This window comes from Osmia lignaria, chromosome 15 (assembly GCF_051020975.1).
Source record: "Osmia lignaria lignaria isolate PbOS001 chromosome 15, iyOsmLign1, whole genome shotgun sequence".
NCBI classification, from domain to species: domain Eukaryota; kingdom Metazoa; phylum Arthropoda; class Insecta; order Hymenoptera; family Megachilidae; genus Osmia; species Osmia lignaria.
In genome coordinates, this window is record NC_135046.1 from 10,269,931 (window position 1) to 10,290,943 (window position 21,013).

At 39.9% G+C, this 21,013-nt stretch overlaps 1 protein-coding gene across 9 annotated transcripts in view; it reads right to left on the minus strand.

Moving 5' to 3' along the window:
• gish (casein kinase I gish) overlaps positions 1–21,013 on the minus strand; it is a 54,964-nt gene that overhangs the window by 9,201 nt on the left and 24,750 nt on the right. For 7 of the 9 annotated variants that reach the window (XM_034315433.2, XM_034315432.2, XM_034315430.2 and 4 more), the window contains 6 exons: positions 5,210–5,250; positions 4,900–4,969; positions 4,127–4,275; positions 3,680–3,914; positions 2,346–2,665; positions 573–647 (listed from right to left, as the gene is read on the minus strand). In XM_034315433.2, coding sequence (XP_034171324.1) covers positions 573–647; positions 2,346–2,665; positions 3,680–3,914; positions 4,127–4,275; positions 4,900–4,969; positions 5,210–5,250 — 890 coding nt within the window. Of the gene's footprint in view, positions 1–572; positions 648–1,522; positions 1,598–2,345; positions 2,666–3,679; positions 3,915–4,126; positions 4,276–4,899; positions 4,970–5,209; positions 5,251–21,013 lie in introns of all 9 variants that reach the window. The other 2 variants (XM_034315436.2, XM_034315435.2) reach the window with 1 other exon arrangement.

Below are 21,013 nucleotides of genomic sequence, written 5' to 3' on the forward strand. Positions count from 1 at the left end.
TGATTTTATAGAAAAATATCACTTTATCTACGTGTACCTTTAGTCGAATACTTTCGATAAGATAAAAAGCATGCATGAAGAAGTAAAGACGAGTGGAAAAGAAAAAAAGGAGACGCGTTACAAAATTTTCTTTCCTTACATAGTTCCCTTGCATTTCGATGTTAACCTCATCCAACACGAGGACTACGTCCTCCTCAAAATCATCGCATTCCTATACACCGAGGATTTCCGTGTTTCGCAAAGAAACAAAATTGTTTATATAAAAGAATCTTTCAGGTGTATCGAGGAAAGATAATGTAATCGACACGGCTTGCGTAAATATTCTCTTCCCAATTATCGTTTCAACTCATTTCGACAAGTTTTTGCGAAAATTATCAAAAAAATCACATTAAAAAAGAAAAATGATAATAAAGAAAGAAATCTATTCCGTATACCCGATTAGGTGTATATATACTCATGCTGTTATTTGAAATAGCTAAGCTTCACACATTCATGCTCGTTTTCTTCGGAAAAAAAAAAAAATAAAATAAAATAAAAGAAAGAAAAGATGTTATAAATATTTATCAGCGTACCTTGTACGGATGCCGATCACGATTCGGTGATACGATAATTTCTTGTCCAGTCTGCAAGGATCCAACAGGCGTAGACTGAAAAAACGAAACACACAAATATTCCATTATAAAAGTATATTCTCGTTACCATATTCGTTTACTTTATATATATGCAAAGATAGACGAATTTCTTTATGACATACTTGGAATCGGGAATGAAAGAATAATTTGACGATAATTCAAGATAATTATTTTCAAACACTTGCTCTTCGACGCTGCAGGGGAGAATGGAAGGTACATTCTTTATCGAGATAAAGGAATATAAAATCACACACAAATATAAGTATTAAGATCGTCTGGAAAAGAAGAAAGCGTTCTAGGGTTAAACGATATAAATCTACTTAAAGGTATAATTACGTACTTAAGCGATTAGAAGTCTGTATCGTATTATTGCAAAAGCTGTTCAATCATCTTTTTTTAGAAAGGGTTCAGAAAAATACTTAGCAAGTAGGAAGGAAAGGATTATCGATCGGCATGCACTGGCGATACTACCGTATAAATATCCTGATAAAATCTTACTGTGAGTGTAAACGAAAGAATCGAACGTAACACGGGCGGAAGGTTTAAAATATGCGGTGCTAAGTACTGGTGGATGTAGTTGATGCGAATCTCGGTCGAAGCAAGATGCGACATCGTGTTTCAACGAGGTGAAAAATAAGATTTTCACGCTTTTCTCTTATTTTTTTTTCGTTCATGAAATAAAGTTTCTATCAAGCTCCCAGTATCGTTCCGTGCATTTTACAGCAACATTTTCGAGCACGTATTACGCTTCTCAGATAAAACTATACAGTCGGTGCAGCTGCATCCTTTTGTCATTAACGAAAAGTTTGTTTCTCATTAAACAGGCGTTATCGAACAACGCGTACAGGTCGAATATCAAATATGCGAGCCTCGCGTAACGTGTCACCCACCTTATCGGATTTAGTCTTGCCAACATGAGAAGGAGGAGCCATCCTGAGAGCTCTAAGTTGTTCGAAGTTGGATGGCTAGAGGTACATTGGGGGCAGCATGCAAACGTTAAAGATCATCAAGTGAAATATGATTGTTTCTTATTTTTCTTTTTCTCTTTCTTCACTAAAACGACAGTGAAGACGACGTTAAGGACGACTTACTTACCCCGAAGAGACGATATCTAGGAGTTTCTTGTGACATAACAACGATACTCGAGAAATCTTGCAAGTTTTCGAGCAATTTAAGCACGGTTCAGCTTCGAATTTTATTCGATCCTTAAAAGTCTTGAAACTCTTCGCTCGAGAGATACTGTATTCATAGTAGACTAGAGCGCGTGTGAAATATGCAACGTATGCGAATTAAGATACGCAAGAGTAGCTGATATATATTTCAAATCTAACGGAAAGAATTTCAAGAGTCTCAAGATTCGAAACGTTCTCTATATTCTATTCGAAACGATTCATCCGGATTGAAATCACGTTCGTGTACAATTGATAAAATTCTTTTAATTTACATAATCGAATAATCGTCTGGATATTCGAGTGAATATACGAGTAGGGGAAAAAAAAAGAAACGAAAAGAACTCCGATGTAGATTTGATATCGACTCTTGCGATACTTGCTTCGTCCCAGGACGTAAACTGAACCATCCTGAACTCTCCTATCATTCTGTCTTCCTTTCTTGCGTGCATTGCGAAGAGATACAAAGAAAAAAAGGAAAAAGAAAAGAAAAAAAAAAAAGACACAAGTGTCGTATCGATCACTTGATCAATGGATCACGCACCATCGTCTTGCCGGTCCAATCGAACTCGCCGTCGTTGACGAAACCTCGTTTCTCGTAGAGGTCGTGGAAGAGGTTCCTCAGGTACTCGTAATCGGGCGTCTCGAAGAAGTCCAATCTACGAACGTATCGCAAGTACGTAGCCATTTCTTCGGGATGACCGTCGCAGAGTACCTCGATCGGTGTATTCCGCTTCGTGTCGCCGATTTTCTGATATCGTTCCTTCAACGTGTCAGCTTTCAATCCTTGCCAAGGAAGGCTACCGCGCAGGAAGTACATGAACATATGTCCTAACGCCTCCAGGTCGTCCCTTCTGCTCTGCTCTAATTGCAAAGAGAATAGAAAAACACATTTGCTTAGTAAAGAATATATTCTAACTAAATAGTCAACGAAGATCAGAGGATTAAACGCAGACGCGTCAACGGCCGTTCGGTTTACAACTTTCTCCGAACGTAGACCTCCCGCACAGCGGTTAAGTTTCAAGATGGTCTGGACCTGGTTTACCTAAACGCTTTAACGACCTGTGACATTTGTAAGTGTAATAAAAGTTTTCGTTTAAGAGCTTCCTTAATCATTTCTGTAATTATAATTGATATCGATAACGATAAACCGGAGTGAAAGATTAATTACAGTAAATGTGTATCAATATCAAGAGCTGATGTATCAGCTGTCAAAGTGATAACGCTAGAAAATAATGTAGAAAATTAAATAAATGATTGATGAAATATAATTTAACCCTTTGCCATACTTGCTAAAGCCAACTATTCAACGCTGTAACGTTGAGGTAAATCAAGGAAATTGAAATATTATGCATATATTGTATTTAGAGATTGCCGGCTGTGCAAATTCTAATTGAAATTGTACTTCAAATTTAATTATAACACAGGTAAGGTTCAGTTTTGTCACGTTATAACTGTAAGGTGCGTCACAAGTGTAACTCGTTACATGGCAGGCGGTTAATATATACAGCGGTATGTACCTCGGTATACGTCTGCTTTGGAATACGTCCAATTCGGAATACGTCCTGTTTGGACGTGACAAATTTTACTTGGTATACGACACACATTTTTTGTGAATTTTGCGTCGTTTTTAAATAATTATCTCGGAGGAAAAGTTAAATTAATAATCAAATACATTCGGAGTTGATGGATTATTAACTGATTGATCATACAAGTTAAGGAAAGGAGGAACCGATTAAGGTCGTATACCGAGGTACCACTGTACATGTAGATTTCAACAAAGATACCTTGAAAAAATTTAAATAAGAATTTAATTAAAATTAGTCATCTTGACTGGTTCGGTAGTTCCAGCGTTAAGGGAGCGAAGATAAAAGTTACCTTTTCCAAGATGCGTGTTGATGCTCATGTAACGCGCCGTGCCCGTCAGGCTTTTGTGTTCCCGGTATGGTATGTGTTTATTCGTCTCCAAGTCTATGTACTCTTTGGCCAGTCCAAAATCAATGATGTGAATAACCTTCTCGCGTTTGGTTGTGCTTCGTCCTATCAGGAAGTTTTCCGGCTTGATATCACGGTAGATCAAGTGTCGACTATGAACGTACTCTATCCTATGAAGCTGTAGAAATAATCGAGGTATTAATGTACTAGGGAAAGAAACTTTTCACCGACTGTGTAAGTCTATCTACGTATTAAGTTACCGGATAAGTTGTGAGCTTCGATGTAAAGACATAACTGTTTAAATTTTAATTCATCTATTTTCATCAAGTTTACATTTATCGTTGTACGTAATTTCAAACATTGATTTCATATTCCATCGATTGCACTTACAAGTTGTGTGGCGATGTTGAGAACGGTCTTCAGGGTAAACCTCCTACCGCATAGGTCGAAAAGGTCCTCCAGGCTCGGTCCGAGAAGTTCCATCACTAAAGCGTTATACTTCCCGCATGGACCGAAGTAGTATACCTCCGGTATACCTTCTACACCGTCGATCGATCGAAAGAAAAGTTAATAGAAAATTCATTATCGATCATTCACCGTGAATAGAGGTGTGCGAGTACTCGGAATTTACGAGTCGAGCGTTTGAATTTGCCGAATTACTCGAAATCGACGAAATGTTTGAAACAAAAGCGAGTTACTCGAAAAAGTCGAACTATTCGAATATTCGAGGTTTATTTGAATATTCGAGTAATTCAGTTTTTCAAGTAGCTCGATTTTGTTTCAAACAGTTCGTCGATTTCGAGTAATTCGGCAAATTCAAGCGCTCGAAAATTGAATTACTCGAATATTCAAGTAAATCTTGAATATTCAAGTAATTCAATTTTTCAAGTAGCTCGCTTTTGTTTCAAATAGTTCGTCGATTTCGAGTAATTCGGCAAATTCAAGCGCTCGAAAATTGAATTACTCGAATATTCAAGTAATTCAATTTTTCAAGTAGCTCGCTTTTGTTTCAAATAGTTCGTCGATCTCGAGTAATTCGGGAAATTCAAGCGCTCGACTCGATTCGACCGACCGATCATTGTTTGACTCGAAATTCAAGTACTCGAATAAATCGAATACTCGCACACCTCTAACCGTTCGAATGAATTTCTCTCTTTACTCACCGTGTGTACCTAATAATTTGTAAAACCTATATTCTAAGTGTAGCTGCGGCGCCTTCGACCTCATTGGTTCCTACAAAAGTGACAGAAAAAAGAGATAGCAATGGTTTTAAAATAATACCCTGGACGGAAAAAAGTTTCTGTCACGTTAATGATTCGTAATGAGATTCGAACGAGATCTCTCTCGGCACTCGGCTAACTTTAACTCTCAGTCAAACTGTTAACGCCAATTAAGCGATTTCCTCGTGTCCTGCTTTTTTTTTTTTGTTCTCTATCGCTGAAAGTGACTGTTCTCAAATTTTAATGAACTCACCATTTTAATTGCTACATGCTCGTTATTGTAGAGGTTCTTCCCTGCAACAGAACGGAAAAGTAAAAGGTCTATGGGCGTTCCATGATCGCAGCAATTTTACATAATTTAATCGATAGTTCGTTTTTCTTTTACGCAAGTTAATGCTCAACCTATAAACAGGTTAACTGCCTTGGTAGTTGCTTCTTTTCCGAATTATTCAATTATATCAAATTTAAGGCACCTGATAACTTATCAATTTGCATGATTAAATCCTGTTTCTTTTGAATACTGTAATTACTGTTTAATTTTATATATAAAAATTGGATTAATTCGCGTTCGATGGATAGAACGAACACTAAGGTGTTTAATTATACTCGTTGCAACCGTTTTACGCAATTGCAGATATCGGAGCCTGGGTGTGTCTCGATATCAGCTCGTTAGTCTAAATATTAATAAACGTGGGATTCCTCGAACGCCAATTACAACGGTGTTTCTCTTTTTATATATATTTATACCAATGTACGTAATTATAGCTGAGATATAGAAAAGACGTTAATGTCACCTTAATCGCGTTACATTCGCTTCCATTTCGTACGATCACTATTATATCGAACGACTTTCCCCCTTGATTGCTCTTCACCGTGAGAAATTCAATTGATCAGATTTGCGGGCTAACTACGTATGCGGTCGTTGTGGTATTACCTATGGTTACCGATTATCACCCTCCGCAAAGCGATATTCCATAATTTTTCATTTATATAATAACACGTTGAACAACATCGGGGTCACACCGGCTTCGCAATTTACACACGGTTGTATAATTAAAAGAAAACAATAGAAAAACATTTTTTTAAGTAATATTGCTATGGTACAAAGAAATTTGAAAATTAATTATTACTATTCTTGGTAATTAGAGCTTTAATAAGTCCCACTAAAAATACCCAATTTCACAGTGGCATTCAATGTGTTAACACTAGAACTACCGAACCAGTCAAATGACTGGTTTCAAGTTTCTTATTTTAAATTATAAATTTTATCAAAATATTTTTGTTCAAATATTAGCTATTGTCGAAATAAAGAATCGATGAAACGTTCTTAGGTGAAACCTAATGTTCCAACCTTTATTTATTTAATTTTCTACGTTATTATCAAATTAAATAAGCGTACATCAAACGTTCGGTAGTTCCAGTGTCAACAGGTGATAGCGAAATAAAATTGAAAACTAACTGCATAAATTACCAAAAAATGTTCGTAACACTCCTGTTCGAAAGTCTGAAGCTTCAAGATGCTCGAGACTACGTGAAAACTCGTCAGACAAATTCGTATGCGTGTTACTCCAGCGAGGACAAAGATACCCTCTTTATAAACGTCAGCTTCGTGACGAGAATCGTGGTGTCGTCACGAAAGGGAACCTCTCACCGTATCCCGAAGAAAGAGAATAAAGGAGCCGTTCGAGAATGAAAGTGCATCGGCTACTTCGAAAATAATGAACTCGAAACTTTGTCGCTAATTAAATAATTATACGCGGAGGACAGCCTGTTCGTTTCGCGACACGCGATATCGGTTGACATCAGACTTCACCCTCCTGGAAAGGGAACGTAAGATCTTTCCAATTATTCATCGAAATTAATCGGTACGGTCGAACGATTAAACCGTTAAGAAAGCGCAACTTTGAGTTTACTCTTTGAACCGCTAATTGAGACAGCTTACAAATTTCTCAGCTGTCTATTTGCACGCGTGGCGAGAATCGCCGAAAACGTTGACAGACGTCAAAAAATGAAAATCGGAATTCTTGAAATCTGTTTAATGGAACTTGTTCATAAGGAATGTGTGCATAATGTTCTTTATTATTACCATTTAGCAGATATGAGCCTTCAAAGTTGATTTTGTGAAGTCAATTTCATTGGGCAAAGTTTAACATAATGCTGTTCATTAGTTTTTAACTATTATTAGTGTTCTTTCGCTAATATTGCCACTTTATATGATCCTTTTTGAATATAATTATGTAAGTTGCACAACAAAATGTTTATTTCTAACTGTGATATAGGACGAAATAGAAATGTAATGTTTACTCAGAAGACCGTAAATTACGGCAAGATATTTTTACAGATCCTTATTCAGGAAACTTCCACCTTTAATTTAAGCCTAATTTGAACGTGTAGATCCGTGTAGAACACAACTTTTACCTTACGTAAACATTAAATATGTCCATTTTGTTGTGCAACTTACATAATTATATTCAAAAAGGATCATATAAAGTGGCAATATTAGCGAAAGAACACTAATAATAGTTAAAAACTAACGAACAGCATTATGTTAAACTTTGCCCGATGAAATTGACTTCACAAAATCATCAACTTTGAAGGCTCATATCTGCTAAATGGTAATAATAAAGAACATTATGCACACATTCCTTATGAACAAATTCCCATAAACAGATTTCAAGAATTCCGATTTTCACTTTTTGACTTTTGTCCACGTTTTCGGCGATTCTCGCCACGCCGTCCGTTCCTTGCTCAGCATCGCGAACGATTTCCTAGTTTCGTAACGAGACATTCAATAACCGCAGATAGGAATCTCCCTCGCTTTATATATTATTTCAAAAATGTCCGACTATGATTTATAGAAAGGAAACTTGATCGTTGATAAAATTGAAATTATCATAACACAACGGTGAATGCGATTCGGCATTGATTTCAACCTGAAACGTTATTTCATTCATCCGAAGTGAAATTGGAGTAGGTCACTCGGTGTAATAATACTTTGCATAATTTAAGAGAACGTGACGTCACCGGTGGTACGATACAAGAAAATTTGCCGGATTATTCCGTCATCCGATGCAAATGGCTTAAGAATTTTTGATACGTAAATTAGCGAGAATAGTGTTATCAGGAAAAAGAGGGAATAATCTTAACGACTCTGATTTCTCACGAAAGAGCACGATTTATCACACATGCGCTACGAGTATGAATTTTTTATGCAGAATTTCACAATTTTAATTTTGGAAGGGTATAATTTTCACCGATTATTACCGTCCACGCTGTAGTGGTGACTGTTCGATTCCGAGATCGTCAGAACTTGGCCGATCGCGGCCGAATGAAGAAGCGTGGACGGTTGAAACAGGATGAAAGGATGGCGTCGTTGTAGGCGTTGTTTTAAGGAAAATAAAGAGTTTGAAAATTAAAAATGTGTGATTTTAGAACCGATTCGAAATCTACTTCATAAAAGGTAGACACTTACTGATATCGCAAAGTTTCGAGCGTCTAATCATCGCGAAGGGCATGGCTGTTGACGAAAAGATAAGAATCGGGGAAGTAATCTTGCGATCGAGCCACCGGACTCACGCGAACTCGCACGGACGACAATTGCAAGCGAGATCTCGAATCGCAACCGTGCGGATCGCGAATGGATTAAGCGGAAATGTAATTGACGAGTGTACCACAACGATGAATCAGTGCCACGGACCTCACGTGCCGCATCAGACGAGCGTGATTGGTGTACCGTACACGAACGAAACTTTTGTCGCGACTTGTAGCGAGAGTAACACGTGACTCTCCAACAAGTCGCATAAATTCGCATCTTAGGATCTTCGAAACTTTCCAAAATTGAAGAGAAATCGAACGTCGAGCGATTGCGATAATCAATTATTCCATGTCGAACGTTTAACTTACAAGGGAACATCGAGGACGGATACACTCCGATTTTTATGAAACTTTGCATAAATATTTATTAGACCTCTTTATGAAGATAACTGTAATTCGTTGGTGCCCGTTTTTTACTTTGAGGGAGATATCAACCCTTTTATCCGAACCGCCCTTTCTATATACGTGCTTATAAATTGTAAACAACAAAAGATATAAAAAAATAGTTGAAATAAAAGTTATACAGTTTCTTGAGGTCTATAAAGCTGCGTGTAAGTTTTTCTTTTAAATCATCCTATTTGCAAAATTAAATTCCCCCTCCCCCTCCGTTTTGAAAAACTTTACGCAGCTTTATAGACCTCAAGAAACTGTATAACTTTTATTTCAACTATTTTTTTATATCTTTTGTTGTTTATGATTTATAAGCACGTATATAGAAAGGGCGGTTCGGATAAAAGGGTTGATATCTCCCTCAAAGTAAAAAACGGCCACCAACGAATTACAGTTATCTTCATAAAGAGGTCTAATAAATATTTATGCAAAGTTTCATCAAAATCGGAGTGTGACAGTCCCCGATGTTCCCTTGTTAGAAGAAAAGAAATCGTGTTTCGTTGCATAAAATGCAAAGTAAGCTTACTTAAAGTTTCTCTCGTTCCGGAAACGGAGCAGTTGCCGACCGAAGGGAAAGAAACCGGATGCAAACGATTAAACAGGTATATTTAATTAAACAATTAATCTTCAGGACTTGCCTGAATTTTTCTACGATTTATAGATAGGAAACTCGAATCCTTAATTAACGATCTATTATTTTTCTTACCTAACGAATCATGGGTCGATTACAAAAAATAATTAAAACGCACTCAAAAGGTGCTATCTCCCGACCTCTCGATAATATTAATAATAACTTGAGAATATTTACAATGACAAGTCAGAAGTGAAAAACAAGATCGCATCAGTGAAGGGTTAAACATTGAGGTAGTTGGAATTTGATACAATAATAAAGCGAAGATAAACCGAAGTAAAAATACGGTACGGAGATAAAAAGAAGGCATACATAATTTTTTAACTTTCGACCGTGCGTCGATAAGACGCTTTTTTACTTAGAACGTTTAATATGGAAATGAAAGTGGAAATTCACTTGAGAATATTCACGGATGTGTGAGACTTAAAGTGTCACCGAAATAACGGTGCTCGAAAGGAGAGAAGAGTAACATAGGTCAAGTTTTTATCCTTTTCCCGAAGAAAATAGTTTAGAGTCGATCCGTTTCTACGAAGGAGACGGACGACAATGAAAAATATGTGAGCAGGAAACGGCGATAATTATAACGCCACCAAATACCGTGGAAAAATTGATTTGTTCTCGAAAATAGGCCGACACCCACTGACGGGACGATGAATTCCCTGAAATATTCCAGACGCGTTTCGCCACCGAACGCGTATACACAATGATGCCTAAATGAACGTTGTGTTAGACACGTTCCGCGCTGTCCGCATCTATTTTTCACTCGATAAACCATGAATTTCAACGAGTCATCCCGAACGCGCAATCTTGATCCTTTCAATCGTAAACGCGTTAATTCATTTATTTTTAATAAATCTGAATCAATTCCGATAGAAAATATTAAGTTCGCTGAAAGGATCGAACGTGATTCGCTTTCTCCAGCTTTCGTTTCGAGCTTCCACGATCGTCGCCAATTACATAAATCAGAAATTACGAAACGAGCAGTGTCCAGTTTGTTTTCTCGCACGGTTTGTAAATCGTTAACGCATGAAACACGTTTAGAATTCGATCGACGATCGGTTCGTTTTACACGGTGCCAATTAATGCTCCTCCTATAACACCGCGTCTCTGCTAATGGCAAATTAATGCTCGCATATTATATCGTGGAGCTTGTATTTTACATCCCGGTGTACCTTCTTACAACCCGGCCCACGTACCCCGTTACGTGTGATTCAATTTAACCGTTTATTCGAGCGAAAAGTTGTCGGGCCGGGAAGAAATTCGATTAACTATAATAACGAAACGACGCCGTCCAAGATGGAAATTTATTTCCATATTTTCATGGGAAAAAGTATCGAGCATCGTGTCCGATAAACGAGAACGAAACGATCTGTATCGGAATTAGGAATGGTCTGAAATTAACATTAAACCTACCAGAGCGGTCAAATGACCGGTTTTCAGACTTTAAAAATAAATGTTTTCTAATTAATACACGACAATTATTTTTTCTTTCATTGCCCCTACTAAATTCTGTATTATTTATAATAAATTGAAAAAAATATAACGTTTATTTGACCGCCATCGGTATAAAATGTCGATAAGTTTAGCGGATCGAGGTCAAGTATAATAATACCGAAAAGAGCCATTGTTTCCCTGACAAAACAAGAATTTTCATCCGCCGACACCCTGTTTTCAGAGTTTGATGCTTGACAAAAGCGAGTTACCACTGTATATCGAAATTGCCACTTACCGTGCATTTGTTCGATCCCTATGACGCTTCGCGTCTTTGACCCAGTCCATAGAGAGAGCGTGTATACAGAACCCTTTGTGACGCGGCATCGCACCGATAATTAGACTCCCAATCAAGTGTACGCGGTTGATAATTAGACTCGAAGTAAGCTTATTAGACGATGCGTTTGCAGTTGTAGCCGCGTAGAAATTGCTTTCACGATGAAGGTATGCCACGTGAATATCTCGTCGAGATATCGCGACAACTTGACAACAAAGACTGATGACTGGCATAATTTAACGTAAAGGATGAAGGCGTTTGATATCAACCGTATCCCTTTCATCCAATCCCCGCGATACGGGGTTTGTACCACCGTATTAATAACTTCTTAATTTCCAAAAGGTTTGTTTTTAAGAAAAATATGCTACAATGTGTGCCAAATACCCTCAGCAAACAAGTAAATTCAATTAACATTTTTATCCTAATCCTGTTTGCAACGATACTTTTTCCAGGAATAATCTACTTTCTCGAGGTAAAATGTAGCTAATATCTGTAGATCCAATTAGGGAAGGAGGAAGATGTTAGGTGAAAAATCGTGTTGGAATTTGCAGAAGGAATTGATCGTACAAATTTGAAATGAAGGTGGAATATGAAAAGCGAGCTATTCTGTTTGATCGGTAGGTAGTTTTATAGAGAGGAGTTCAAACTGACTGATAAAAGGAAATATAAAAGGTCCAGCGAAGCGATGGATAAATGCTCGGGGCGAGAAAAATTCCTTGCGCCCTCGTCTGATCGAACTGGTCGTGCGAAAAACCGATCGATCCAGGCTTCCTCGTAAATAACCAAATGAATCTCGAGACATCGATACTCCTTCGATAGAATATTCTCCTTGCAAATAAATCTGCATACAAAGTGGCCCGAGAAAATTTGTAAAAAATTGTCAAATAAATTCGTATAACAAGAATGATGTTATTTTTAACTCTTCCATTTTTTCTTTTTAAATTAAGAGTTTTGGAAACTGGCAACATTCTCCACATAGGAAACACGTGATCAGTGACGAAACGTCCGACGCAAACTGGACCAGCGAATAACACAGAAGCCGGCTAAGATAGAAAAGCCGCGTGTTCCGTTCGGTTGGAAAAGGTTTCGCAGAGCCGCGTAGAAAATCTAATAAATCGCGTCGGATAAAATGCTCGAAAACAAAGCTAGCCTGTTGAGCTTGCCGCGAAATAAATGGTTTAGGGAAACCAAAGAAGAATCCAGCTGACGATATCGAATCGAGAACATCGTGCAATCGTTCGATTGATCAAAGTATTCGGTAATTCGATAAAACCGAGATAAAAAGCTAGCTTCCCTAAAGTTCTTTAATTAAATAAAAAATTTCATATCATTCTCGATCGAACGGAGCGAAACGAGTTAAGACGGTTTAAAAAGGTTCTAACAAAGCAACGATAAGACGACCGATAGAAAGTGAACGCGTCACCGGAAGTTCGAAAGAAAATCCTGGCAAACGTCCAAAGCTTTCTGAATAAGATATTTCCTACGATCGAAGTAATTCTTCAGCGAGTGTTTGAAATGAAAAAAAAAGAGATATCCCGAGTTGGACAATAAACAAAGGGATCGTCAATGTGTGGCGGATATTAAAGTCGAAAATGATGGGAGTCAGAATCGCGTGAACTCGGAAATTTTTCACGATTCCCGATGTGGAACGCGATACGACACGAAACCTTCTCGTGTGCCCTGTTCTATTTTACCCGTTCTTAATTGTTCTTTTTTTTTTAAATTTAAAAAATCTTTTGAAAATAATTAGAGGGTTAATGAAGATAGATAGTCGAGTCGCTTAGCGCAAGAAATATCTGGAACAGCTGCATTAGATAGGGGAACTTTCGTTTCGCAATTCTGCATTCACAATGGAAGGTCATAGAGAGGTCAACGAGATGCACCATAGAAGGAGATAATTCAGTATATCGGGAAGGCGAAGGTATTCTTCGAGGGTGGTAGAACAGTGCGACGTATCGCGGGGAAAATACAGTGGCCAGTTAACGTTATGTTTTCCCCTGGAAAGATTGTATCGATCGTAACTCTTCCGTTCGCATAGATCACCATCAGCGAAATATCGTACGGTTCTCTCACGCGATCACCGGTACGCTCGAAATCGTCTACCAGTGTTCGAATAATTCCGTGTAATTTCCTCGTAGCGATTACCAATATTCCGTTCTATTCGCTGACGTTATTGGAAAAAATTCGATTTTCAAAACGTTCGAGACGTTCGTCTCGAAGAAGAAGAAACTTTCGACGACCTTTCATCGTTGTTTTCCCATCAGAGTAATCGCGAGCTTCGAAGAGGCGCTCTTTCGACAAGCGTTTCTATTCGTGAACCGTGACGAATTTGATTCTTCTGAAAAGTTCACAGTCACGAGAGTTACATTTCCCTCTGACGGCAAAGTACTTTTTGTCGTATCGACAAATCGTTCGGCAACGAATAACGGATGCGGTTCGTTTCGCGGTTCTTAGTGCGGCAGATTGCGACGCGCGTTTTCTACCTGTGATCACGCAAAACTGAAGCATCGATTCTTTGAAAGTATCATTGTCTTTTCGTGTGTATCGACAACGCGACGAAGGACGCTTTATAAGTCAGAAGGAGATGAATCGGACGATCTTACCGAAAGCTAAGGTCGTTGAACCGTGAGTCTAATTAGTCGCTGCTTTTTCGCGTAATTAATGCAACGAAGCTCCGTGTCGGGTCGAATTTGTGACGGGACAACGATTTCTGATAAAGACGCCGCACCCTTGGTAACAGGAGATTTAAATAATTTTCTGCTCGTTCTCGTTAAACTACTTCCCTGGGTTACGGTTCGCAGAGGAAAAAATAGTGAACAGTTAAGCCGATAACTTAGTTCGCCTTGGTAATTCGTTAACGAACAGTGGCACAGCTGGGTGAGAAGTTTCTAACTGGTCAGAGCTGAAACACACTGTATCCTTTGTACGTTAATCCGCTGGCAGGTCCGCGAAACTCGACATAAATGAGATTGCGGCTCGACAAGCCGTTACGGAGCGACCCGTCGAAAGCGAAGTATTCCGGAAAACTCGTACGCGCGTTACGCGCGCAGAAGGGAAACTCTGGCTGAATCGGATCCTGCCGCGTTAGCCGAACAAGCGAGGCTAATTACGCGAATGGACGAGAAGGATTTGCCACGCGATGGAAAGCGTCACGGAGACGGATTAACTCCGAAGTAGACTGGTATCGTCTCGCTGAGAGGCGATAATAATTATTATTGAACATTTTATAAGAAGAGCTACGAGAGTGAAGAAAACTCTGTTAAAAATATTTTAATTATCGCTGCTAATTTTTGGTATTTATGGGTGGAAGCAATTAATAAAAAGTAATAGTGTCTTTATTAAAGATAATGGCTGTGTTTCCGAATAGCCCCCCCAAAATTGAGAGTTCAAATTCATTTTTGTTATCCGATTAATCCAATACCAATGTAACATCGTTGCAGTTGCATCGAATTGCGATTAATCGTAGGAGGAGGGAAAGGATCGAGAAAGTGTCGGGATAAACGGGGTTACGAGCGTGACGAATCCCGTGCAAGTTGTGATTCGATTCGCATGGAAGAAATGAGCGATCGAATCGGGCCGCGTAAAGCTACTGCAAGGATTTTATCGGGACGTTGTCGGTCTCTGGCTGGGTATAACCTGTCTTACCGGTGCAAACGAGACTGCGGGTAGACAAAAATCAACGCGACGAGAGAATCGGAGCCGACGTTGGAGACTGTTTCTAAACAGGGAAAAGAGCGGCTCTTATTTAAGTATTCAAAACGGGCCTTCTATTTACACCCGTTTCGTTGAAAAACAATATCAAAATGCATAACAATGACGAGATTACGTGAAAGAAAAAGGATACCGCTGGAAGTGGGTCACTCAAGACGGCGTCTACGATTCTCATTTTCGAAGGTGCGCAAACGACCTCGTTAAAGAAGAGATTAGACTTAGCGACGGCTTAGAGCGTCTCGGGAGTAATTGTTCAAATATTAAAAATGATTTGCGTTGTAAAATTGGCAAGAAAATATTGAAAATAATTTGGTCAGACCAATTAGTAAAACTAGGTCATTTACGGGAGAATGAATTCAATTCGGAGCTCACGCGACTTCGATCGACGTGAGCGCAGGTTTTTCCATCTAAATCGCAAACTCGCGTACAAATCACGGGGCTTGATTTCGAATTTCAACCTGACCGTGTTGCGGAAAATCGATATCCCGAGCTGCCGACGACGCTAATGCTATTTTCAAGCACGACACGAAAGCGTAATAATAACGAACGGTGCCTCGATATTATGCCAGTCGATCGCTGGGTAATCGAGAGAAAACGAACAGCGAAGAAATCGAATGAACAAGATCGAGATGAAACTTTTCCATTTCGTAGAATTATAATCATTGGTTATCGAATTATCGATGATCGCGACATCGGTGTTACTCAAGTTCTGTATCGTTGAAGGTATAACAAAGAAGTAGGCGGTGAAAGGGAAAATTATGTTCTAACGTGACTGGAGACGGCCGGAAGAGAGATGCACGTGTTACACGGACGCGTTCGACTTTGCGATAACCCGAAGGAAGCAGACGACGAGAAGGAAGTGGGTTGGTAGGTAGGTAGGTAGGTAGGTAGGTAGGTAGTAGGTAGAGAATAGGGAGGCGGTGGCAGCGACGGGAGATAAAAAAGAAAAGTGGGCCGAGGCGCGTGGCGGTTCGCTATGAGGGAAAGGGTTGAATTTTCGCGCGACGATAAGGGTGATGCTGAAAAATGTTTGAAAAGAAGAATTTCAGTTTTGTGCGAGTGCCACGTCATTAAGCGTCGCGATTAATCGTCAGGTGAGAAAGGAAACGCGTCCGAGGGTGCAGAAGTAGCGCAACGGACACTTTTAACCCTGTAACCCAGTCGAAGCGTGCTACCTTACAAAAGCCATCGAGCAACCAGCACGAACCGACTGGACGACCGAGGAACCGACTCGACCCGGCCTTCCGACGACTAGAAAATCGAAGTAGAGCGTTATAACGGAGAGCGAGGCAACATCGCTTCCATCGATCCGCCTACCACAGCCTATTCCACCCTCCTCTCTCTCTCTCTCTCTTACCCTCTTTTTTTCCCCACCCTTCTTTTAATCTCATCTTTTTGCTCGTACAACCCTTATACCCCGTTCCTCCTTCAACGCGCGCTCCTCCCGTTTCGTCTGTCTCTTTTTTCTATCCAACCCTTGCTGCCCGACGATCGACGCGTCCCTTTGTTTTCCCCTCTCTTTTCAGCCCGTTTCGCACACTCTTCATCGATGGCCCCTCTTCTGTTTCCAGTCCGCTCTCCATCCACAGTCTGCACCCGCAATAACGACGCACGCGTGCCACTCCATATCGGACGTTGCTCACACTTCGGCCCGTTCTCTTTTCTCCCCTTTATCACCCTTCTTCTTCTTCTTCTTCTTCTGCGCTTTTTCCTACCCCGCAACCACGCACGTGCCATTTATTTCGATCCGGTTCGAAACTGCGACCGGAACTGCGTAGCCGGAAATCGAATTCGCAAACAGTTGTCCCCTTCGGTAATTGCATCTTTTTTAGACGAAGCAACTCGACACGGATGTCGATAAATTTTTCAATTCCCAAGCTCGACATTATTTTAGAGATATTAATGGCGATTCGATGAAAATCATAAATGTGAACATTTCGAGGGAAGTTAATAAACGAGCCGATTGAAATTCATCGACGCGTAATGGCGATGAACGAGGATGAAAAGCGAACCGCGAGTCAATATTATTTTAACTGAAAATCAACCGACGCGATTTATCTACGGTCTACCGTGTTTGCTTGGAAAAAATTTCGCAATAAGAAGAATCTAAAATGGGGAACCGTGCGTTATCGACAGACGTGGATACTTTTTCGCGGGTAATCGGAGCTGAGAGAGTTACCTGTCCGCAACAATGCGTAACTCGTTTCGAAGTACGAACGAGTTCTACCGTTCGAAAGGGAGTGACGGTGCGCGTTCCGTAAGAAAGTAACTCGATTCCTTCCCTCACCTTCCACGGGCTTTTTCTAAAATAAATAAGAATTAACGAGCTCTCGTTACGATCCGATGATCTCCGAGAATTCGTGACGCGCTACTGTTCGGACGAAAGAAGGATTCAAAGAAAACTATCATCCCCGAGATACATCGTTCGAGGAAAGAAACGTCGTCGACGCGAATCGCTGGAATTTCGTTTCCACGTAAAACACCGGGGAAACAAGGTTGCGGGTCGTATCGGGAAGAATGGGGTAGTTTAGGGTAGAAATTCGAAGATCCTCCGATAAACCGAACCGCCCTGAGGGCAGGCATTGCGAAAAGTCCACCGGTAAATCTCCCGTACAATTGGATTTTTGCGATCGGTTGAATTCAGAAAAACACAAGTCCTCCCGAAAAACTCGATACGGCGCCGATGTAACAAAGCGTTCCTGTCTGCGCCAAAAGGAACAACATGGACCAATTCTAACGAACGATCTACTTGTGCGATTAACGAGGGTCGATTTAAAACGATCCTTGATTAGACGCATATTTCAATCGAACGTTGCTTCGTCACGCGTGTAATGGTAATTAATTTCTCTTCGTACTTGCGAAGAATAATTTCCTGAAACGGATCGAAAAGTACCGTGTTCAATATTTAAAATGGCACAATGGTACCTAATGGCCATTTTCATCGGTAAAAAGAGTTTCAGTGAAAATTGCGAAGAATAATTCAAGGAATATTCTATTCAATATTTAAAATGGCACAATGGTACCTAATGGCCATTTTCATCGGTAAGGAGAGCTTCAGTGAAAATTGCGAAGAATAATTCAAGGAATATTCTATTCAATATTTAAAATGGCACAATGGTACCTAATGGCCATTTTCATCGGTAAGGAGAGTTTCAGTGAAAATTATGAAGAATAATTTCCCGAAACTGTTCGAGGAATATTGTATTCAATATTTATAATGGCACAATAGTATCCGAAAACGGGTCTTTACCTAATGGCCATTTTCATCGGTAAAGAGGGAACACGATCGATTGTGACATTGTTTCGCGCGTCACTGTCGGTTCTGGATGCGCCGCCATTGAATATTGCGTCTGCTGACAAGCAATAGGGAGGCTTTCCAACGATTCTATGGGAATCAATCACGAGCTGATACTGGCGTAAATTAATTCCAAGATTATCTTGGAATCTGTCTCTTGAAATTGATTAAATAATTACCCGTTTGCAAAACGTCGCAACTAAATCTGTATCACAAAGGATGAGGGGTCCTCGAATTGAAAGGTCCTTAGAATTCGCATCGTTTCGCGTTACATCATTCCGCTGCGTCAATTGAAACTTTGACGTCAGATATTGTTAACAAAATCGAAGCAATTTTCGAGATTGAACATCCGCGGGAGTTCGTTATCCTGTAGGGTCAACAAAGCGGAATGAAAAAACCGGTGATTCTTAGAAACCCGTGGTAACTTTGTTGCTACGTCAGAAAAGAAAAGTATTTCGAAAGTGTGGCAGCCGATGTTGAACCTTGAGAATCCCTCTTCGAGGATCCCTTCGACCGTTACCAGGGACAGCTGTCTGCGGGGCAATGCCGCAAACCAACGTAAACTTGCGGCCTGACGATGAAGAAGAAAGAGGGAAAAAGGAAGGAACGAGGGAAGGTGAAAGAGAAGGAGAGAGACGCGCAGGTGTCACGATCGAGACGAGTCTCCGGTGCATGCTGTAGACCGAGTTGCACTTTGTGCGTTGCACTTCCCTCCCCTCTCTCCAACCGCTTTTTCATCTCTATCGTTCTCTTCCCTTGCCTCTTGTTCTAGCGTTTCTTCCTGCGGCACATGAAGCCCCGTTCACACGGTACCTCGACCTCTGCAGCCTTTCCCGAAGCAACTGCCACCGGATCAGAGATAAAAGGGACGTTTTTTCTTCGCCCTTGGATTATCTATTTCAATCTTTTTCTTGTATAATTTTAATTGATCAAAATTCCACGCTTTCGTTTTCCTGATTTCGATTCCTGTCTCGCAGAGGGAATCGAAGCGAAGCTGTAGCTCAATTTACTCGAGACGAGATACCAGGAGTTTATGGAGGAAAATAGGAAGCGTTCAATGATAGGACATTGAACGGTCTCTCAGGAATATTGAAAGAGTTGCCAGAACACGTGTTGGCGAAGCCCCAGAACATCTTCGAACTGAATCCTTAGGATCATCTGGTTCAATGCGCTTCTGGGATACGCTGAACGCGTGGAAAAAAAATGGCCCCACCGTGGAACAAGACAGCAATTTCAATTCAACTCGGCAGTGTTTAAATAAAATTGCGTTCGAGACATCTCGGAATTAATTGGATAATCGAGGGACAACGATATAGTAACGAAGTTAAAAAAATATATATATATGTTCTTTAACGTCATAAATCGCGTTTTGCATCGTACTTGTAAACAGGATTTAGAGAGCTGAGCAAAGACTTTTTCTTCGCATCGATGTAATCTCATTGATGACGAAGCACCTGCTAGAGTGCCGTTACGAGTGTATCCGTATGCATTCGATAATTGTTGAGATTCTCGGCCAGGTCACTGTACGCCATTCGAGAACCAACAAATTTCGTGGAAATAGATCATTTTCCAACATTACGTACCGTCGTTAAAATTCAGAGGATGATTTCCAATGAATCGATTGAAAGTAAAAATGAATTGAAAAAATATCAGAAGAAATAATGTTAAATGAGAATTTTACTACTCTGCTTGTTAAGCGGATATCGACACGTATGCATGTACGATCGAAGAAGCTCGTTACAAGTAACGCATACACGATGAGCTGGAAGAACGGATATATCGCCGCTTACGAAGCCATTACAAAGATCAAAATACAAAGCGTGTATTGTGAAAGGTTCTACGATAGAATAGATCGTCGAAACGCATGCTCGGTTAATTAAACCGATCCAATTAGTAACAGTGGTAACTGGTTTATACTAAAGCAATTAGTCGTTGATATCGCGTTATCGAAATTCGACGCATTCAAAGCGAATGAAAACCGCTGTTTGCGGGAAATAAGAGAGGTTAATCGGTATAGAAATCGAGTAACTAATCGTTTGCAATTATTAAATGGTAAAGTTTGTCGTTTGATCGGGAATAGTTGAGGTACCAGAGAGACGAAATACACGACTGACGGAACTCTCTGTAACTTCAATCGAAACGTGGTTACCCAGTAATTTTCGCGCAACTTGTTAACTAATTCACGATGAAACTTGTCAACGTGTTAGCCATCGATGCACTTTCGACGGATAATTAATGAAACTCCCAATGGATCGACGCTCTGTGCACGCGAATAGGGAAGAACTAGCTGGTTCTTTTCGTCTCTCAAGATATTACGTCGCCGACAAAATTGTGTTTCGTTGTAAATTATGCATTACGCGAAATCGGATTTCACGTTAATGCATGTATAACGAGATGCACTGCTAATTAGGTTCAATCTGGCCCGTCTCGACGGTGCGATGTATCGATGAGATGGAATTCAAACAAATAAATTCTCATTTCTTATTCAATATTTGAATCCCTAATTTCATTTAAAGCATCGTTCTAAAATACTGTTAATTGTTCTATTTGCACAATCTCCCATTAAAAAGATTCATTATTATACATCGTGTTCCAAATTTCGAGCACAATTACGAACGGGTTAACGCAACTTTTTCCGGACAAAAGAAACAAATGTTTACGATCGAAA